General features: G+C 46.7%; 1 protein-coding gene across 1 annotated transcript in view; it reads right to left on the bottom strand.

Moving 5' to 3' along the window:
• Window positions 1-6677, bottom strand: part of CACNA2D2 (calcium voltage-gated channel auxiliary subunit alpha2delta 2) — a gene marked incomplete in the record, with an annotated part of 383646 nt that overhangs the window by 45164 nt on the left and 331805 nt on the right. Inside the window, 1 exon segment of the mRNA XM_036738955.1 lies at window positions 3732-3870. Within this exon segment, the coding sequence (XP_036594850.1) occupies window positions 3732-3870 (139 nt within the window).

Below are 6677 nucleotides of genomic sequence, written 5' to 3' on the forward strand. Positions count from 1 at the left end.
CTCATGCAAACCCACACATGTGTTAGACTCGTAGACAGTAAGGGAGAAAATCTGTTCATTGATTCCCAGGCCCTGGTCTCCGACTAAGCCTGACCATGGTCAGAAACTGGCTCCTGAACCTTGTTTCAGACTAAACCCTGACTGAACCATGAATCCCAGAGCAGGGGCAGAACGTGCTCCACTGGAGATACAGAATTCCTCTCCTGCCTCTCATGTTCAGTCCCTCCACCCATCCCTTTGGGACCAAGAGGGGAACACACACATACCCAAGGCCAATGAGTCAGAGATGAAGGAAACTTGGTTAGTCACCCAGTCCTAGGATCACAGGGGCTCTCTAGTCCAAACCTTACATTTTACAGATAGGGAAACTGAGACCCAGAGAGGACATTGACTTGCCCAGAATCATACAGGCAGTAGATAGAAGAGTGAGGATTTGAATCCGGGTTCTCTGACTCCAAATTTGATGGTTTTTCCACAATATCATACTACTTCACATGTACACCCACACTCATACATCCAGATCACATAGCATCTTTGCTCACGGAATCATCCGGCTGATCCAAACCTTTAAATCAGCACTAGCCCTGCCTTTGGGATCAGTTCCATACAACCACACATGGACTGGGACCACTAGTGTAATTTTACCCGACAGTGCTTATGGTAGCACAGAGGCTAGGCTGCTCTAGCATGTACTTTTCTGATCTTCTCATTCAGAATCAAACCTCTAAAAGTTTCCAGCTTTAGAGTAGTCGAAGAGCTTTGATCAATAGTTAACTAGCCTCATAGATCGTTAGAGCTTGCTGGGACCTTAAAGCTCACCTAGCTTAGCTCAGCCTTTTCATTTGACAGTTGAGGAAACTGAAGCCCAGAGCAGAGAAGGACTTGGCCCCAGGTTATCTGTATGGTCAGTATGTATTTTATTATTTGAGGTGCTCCCTGGATAAATCTTGACATTCTCTCTTCTTAATTTAGAGAATATTTAAAAAAAATTCTCTTTAAGGAGAACAAACCAACCTAAGTTAAGTTGCATTTATTTTGTAGCTGTCTGATGATTCTTCCTGTGGGTCGGTGACTGTCCAGAGAAAAATGTTGGGCCACTTGGTTTTACTCATCCGGGTCTGATGGCTGTCACATACATACTTAATACCAATACCACCCCTCCCCTCCACCGCCATACATTTGGTCATACCACAGTACACCTGGGAGAGACAACATTGAAGGCTCTGGCAAAGATCCCTGCTGACGTGCATATGCTTACAAATGCTAAATCTCACACAATGACACATGCAGGCTTACACCACTTGAAGCCTCAGACACATACACATGCCTCGAGCACACACACACACACACACACACACACACACACACACACACCCCTACCAAGAAGCTTGCCAACTTCTCTGATCATTATACTCCTGCCTGAGCTGACTTTCTTCTTCACCCCTCCTGCCTACTCACCAGGTCCTAAGTGTACAAACACATACTCACACCCACATATAGGCACCCTTAGTTAGGAAATGGGGGTCCACCCCCACCTCAAGCAAGTGATTACAGATTTAATTACAAGTGACACAGTAAATACAAAAAAAACCTATCAAATGTAATTTGTGTGGGTAGTGAGGGGTGACTGGGGAGGGCGGGGCAGCTAATGTTTTAATTAGTGTGGCTGCCTTAGATAGTGCCCCTCTGCTGGCGCAACCCCCAGGGAGGCAGGACCCAGGGGATGAAAATGACTCAGCTTCATCTTTCCCTGGGGGTGCTAGGTGTCCCTGCGTCCAAGATCCACATTACCAGGGATGCCTCTTCGTGTGTGTGTGTGTGTGTGTGTGTGTGTGTGTGTGTGTGTAGAATGTGGGTGCATTTGCACCCAAACTGGCTTCAATCTAATCCCCTCCCCCTACCTCCAATTCACACACTCAGTCTACCTCTCTCTGTTTTCTTTTTATTCTCCTTCTCCCTTTCACCCTAACTTCTCTCTCCTTTGGCCCCATTCCTTCCTCCTTCCCTCTGTCCCTCCTTGATTTAACAAATTCTATTTTTCTACCTTTTCTGGATCAGAGGTCAGAGCAGAAGCTGAAGTTTCTCTCAGGGGGGTTCTTGTGTTCTACCCAGACTCTCCCACCCAGTCTGGCCACCCCCTCAGCCCCACCCAGGGTCCAGCTCCCCAAAGCCCAACATTCTTCTCAGGGGGAGACGGACTTGGACAGGGGTGTATCCGAGGGGGCATTTACTCTCATCCCCACACTTCTAGCTTTGGGAATCCCTATCTTTGGAGTTGAGCTCAGAATATAGATGACAAGACCACAGGGTCACGGATCACAGCTCAATTGGTTCTTCAGAGCAGGAGACTGGGAATTTGTCATCTTTGGCTGTGCCGTAGCTCACGCAGAGGAACAGTCTAGAGCTAGAGAAGGGTAGAAAGGCTCTCATGGGGCAGGAGCTCTGTCCTGGGACTCTAAGTGTGTGTCTGTGTATCTGAACGTGTGTGCATACTGGAAAGCGGCACCAGTGTGAGGCTGTGTGAAGGTCCAGCCCACATATGTATGAAGAGGTGAGTCTATGAATGCTGTGAGTGCATGAGAGAATGCTAGCGTGGGGCACTTGAGTGCAGACTAGCATGACCATGTATGCGTGAAAATGTGTAAACACTGACCATTACTTTGTGTGTAGGTAAAGGTAGGATTATGAGTGTGTATCTAGGTGACTATGTTTGTGACTCTGCACATGTGCATGAATGAGATACTATGTATGTATGGGTTACTATATGCATGAGTACAAAGAGTGACTATATCTCTATATTTATATGTGCAATCAGTGTCATTCTGTGCGCGTAAATATGGATGCTATTGTTTTTAGTCATTTTTCAATCTTGTCTTACTCTTTGTGACCGCTTTTGGGGTTTTCTTGGCAATGATACTGGAGTGATTTGCCATTTCCTTCTCCAGCTCATTTTACAGATGAGAAAACTGAGGCAAACAAGGTTAAGTGACTTGCCCAGGGTCACACGGCTAGTGTCTAAGGTCTGATTTGAACTCAAGTCTTTCTGACTCCTGGCCCAGTACTCTATCCACCGCGTCACCTAGCCACCCCAAATATGGATGCACAGAACTGTTAATGACAGCATTTATTCGGTTCTTTAAGGTTTGCAAAGCTCTTTATTTATCATCTTGTTTGAACTCATTGGCCAAGCATAGGTCCTGAGATGAATATTTCAGGTCTATGAGGGGCCAGGAGCTTGGGGCATATGGAAGGGTGCCCAGGTACCCTGAGCACTACTCCAAGATTTAGGTTCATTCTACCAGTGTGCATCCTACAGGGGCAGGGTCAATGTGCTCTCAGTAGGTACAGCCTTGGTGGATGAAGTAAGTTTCTTCCTCCGCCTCTCTGTGGCAAGCTTAGAGTGTTCTGGGGCTCTGGATCCTTACTGTCCTGAGTCCAGGCTTCTTGGGCGACAGTGTGATGTAATGGGAAAAAAGTATCGGATGTGTAGACAGAAGATCTGGATTCAAATCCTACATCGCTTACTTGGTATCTGTGTGATCTTAGGCTAATCAATTTACCTTTATAGGCCTCAGTTTTCCATTTGTAAAGTAAAGGCATTGGATTAGATGACCTCTATTGTTCCTTTCATCTTTGATCTAGGAGCCTGAATAAAATAACACTGTGCCCCTACTTTGGAGGTTTGGGTTCTGGCTGTATAGGATGGGGAGGAAGACTGAGGGGGCACTCACAGCCTTTGTAGATGTCCGTAGGGATCTGGACAGCCGTGTATGAGTAGTTGACCTTGTTTTTAAAGTTTGGGTCCTCAACGAAGTCCAGCTGCAGGGTACTGGGCTTTTCCCTCTCAAACTCCTCACCCTCGGGGTCCTCCTGAGAGAGAAAGGGAGAGAGAAAAGGGAAGACAGGCAGTGTCAGGGATGGTGAGGAGAGGAAGACTGAGGAAGAAAGATGTGGAGACACAGAAAGGGACAGACAGAGCAATAGAAAAGTGGCATCTTAGTACGGTAGAAAGAAAGAACACTGAATTTAGATGACAGAAGTCCTGAATTTGAATCCCAGCTCAGCTGCTTTCTACCTGTAGACCTTGGGCAAAGCAATTGGGCCTGTTAGTTTCATTATTTAGAACATGAGTTGGGTGGACAGACTCAAACAACAATCCAATTCAATAAACATTTGTTTCTACTCTGTTGCTAGGCCCTGTCCTTGGTGCTGGGGATACAGAGATGAACACTGGACACCGGCCTTTGAAGAGCTTATAATCTAATTGGGGGGTGGGAGGTGGGCAGGGAATATTACATGTAAAGAAATAACTATGATCCAAGGAAGAATTGGGCAACCTTGATAACCAAGGCCACCTTCCTTAGCAAAAGGAACTTGAATGTTTCCTGTCAGTACAGAAACCAGTCCTATGGTAATGACTTCTATCACCCCTTCTAACTCTAAAACCTCTGAAGAGGAAGAGAGAGAGTGGGACAGAGGGAGAAAGAGAAAGACAGAATCAGAGCTATAGAGACAAAGAGAAAGACAGAGATCTATGAAGAGATAGAGACAAAGAAAATGATGGGAACAGAGGTAAAGACAAATAGATGTATAGATGGGGGGGCACCTAAGTTTCCACACTTTAAGATGATAGGGTTGGATAAAATGATCCTTAAGGTTTGTGTTAGTTCTGAAATTCTGTGATTTTTTGTGGGGAGGGAAAAAGTAAGAGAAAGAGATATAGCGAATGAGAAAAACATGATGTCTTGAGGAAGGGGCTGCTGCTATCATTGTCACAGGTAGGGGAGTGATCTGGACATTTATGCCATCTAACCCCCCACATGTCCCTTCTCCTCCAACCCACTGAGCAGAGTATACAGAATATATATGTATGTGTATATATATTCCCTTCTCAGTCCCTGAGGCAGGTGGGTGGAGGTAGGAAAAGGAAGGAGAAGAGAGCTAGCCTCTCTTCCCATTAATGCTTCCCCAGTATTCTCCCCCCATCCCATAGATGGTTTAGAGTGAGACTTGTGGCAGCCAACTATAGGCTAGAGTTGGCCTGGGAGCCACCTCAAGGTCTGGGAAAGTCTTTGAGAAGTAATTCTGTCCATATACGACACTGACCATCCTCTCCCCTGGCCTGAGATGTGTGTGTGTGTGTGTGTGTGTGTGTGTATGTGGGGGGGTGTTGAGGCTCCTCATGGTCCCAATTGGGATGTCTTGACTAGTACTTTATCAAATCCTGGGAGAATTTCCAACCCAGTAAAAAAAAAAGGGAAAGAAAATAGAACAACCTCCCCAAATCCTTGAAAATCAATTAGCACCAAAGGCAAGTATCAGAGACCAAATTAAAAGGGAGATCGGCTTAGTGCTCTGTCAATAAGGACGCAGGCGACATTTAATTACACAGCCTGATCGGCAAACTCAGGCTGAGCTTGCTTGGCTCCACGCTTCCCAAATCCCCTCCATCTCCCCTCCCCCACTGTGGTTTCCCAGGCAACAAAGAGTATCACCCAGCAGAGTCTAGAAAGGCCAGGAACCCAGAGTCTGGTGCCCAGATACTATTGCCTTGACCTCCACCTCCAGGGAAAGGGGCTCCAGTGTCTGTCACCCCTCCTTGCCAATGCTTGGAGCTGCTTGGCCAAACACATAGGCTCCCAGGGTCTTCTGGCCTCCGAGGGCTGGGCTGGGAGGGAGAGAACAGGCAGGTCTAGTGGGTATTTATAGGAGTCCCAGCCTGGAAAAGGGTTGCCGTTCCTACCAGGCCCAGGGATGGGGGAAGGGCTTGAAAGGCTCCAGTTGACTTTCTAAAAACAGCGGCCGCCTGCCCCTGACAGGTGCCAATTATGGCGTTTCATGGGCATGGGCACGCACTGCAGAGCCAGCCACCCACTCCTGTGCCTCCTGGCTCAGCTGGCAGGAGCCAGTGTTCTAATTGGTGCACAGTGATGAGTGTGTGCGTGTGTGTGTGTGTGTGTGTGTGTGTGTGTGTGTGTGTGTGTGTGTGCACAAGACAGCCCATCACTGGTGCAGGTGTGTAACAGAAACAGAAGAAGACACAGACAGGGACAGACAAATTGAGAAAGAAAGGGAATAGGGGAGAATAAAGAGATAGAGACACAGGCAGAAAAGAGACAGAGAAAGAGGGAGACAGACAGCTGAGAGTCATAGAGAGAGGCTGAGGGCATGAAACTGACCCTTGGCAGAGAAGCTAAGAGCCTCCTCAGGAGTCACATCTCTCACAGTGGGGATGAGCTGCACTGAACCATGCACACTTTCTGGCTTGGTTCATGAAGAGTTAGGTCTTTCCTATCTCACTTTCAACCTTATCTCTTACTGTTCCCCTTCATAAACTGTATGCCCCACTTAGACTGGGTAACTCAACACTTCCCATCATGTGTACCCCAAGTTATAGAACCACAGGGACCATATGATGGTTAGGCTGGATAAACCTGAAGGCTTGTTCCACCTCTAAATCTAGTTTAACCCCTCATTTTACAGACTGGAAAACCAAGGCCCAGAGGGAGGTGGTATGGTATAGCCAAAGAGGGGTAGATGTAGGGTCATAGTTAATGGGTTTGAATCCTGAAATTGCCACTTATTACCTGCATGACTTTGGGCAATATTGTTATTAATTAATATTAATAGCTAATAGTTAATAATGACGATGATGGGTATTTACAGAATATCTGAGG

Source organism: Trichosurus vulpecula, chromosome 9, assembly GCF_011100635.1.
Source record: "Trichosurus vulpecula isolate mTriVul1 chromosome 9, mTriVul1.pri, whole genome shotgun sequence".
NCBI lineage: Eukaryota > Metazoa > Chordata > Mammalia > Diprotodontia > Phalangeridae > Trichosurus > Trichosurus vulpecula.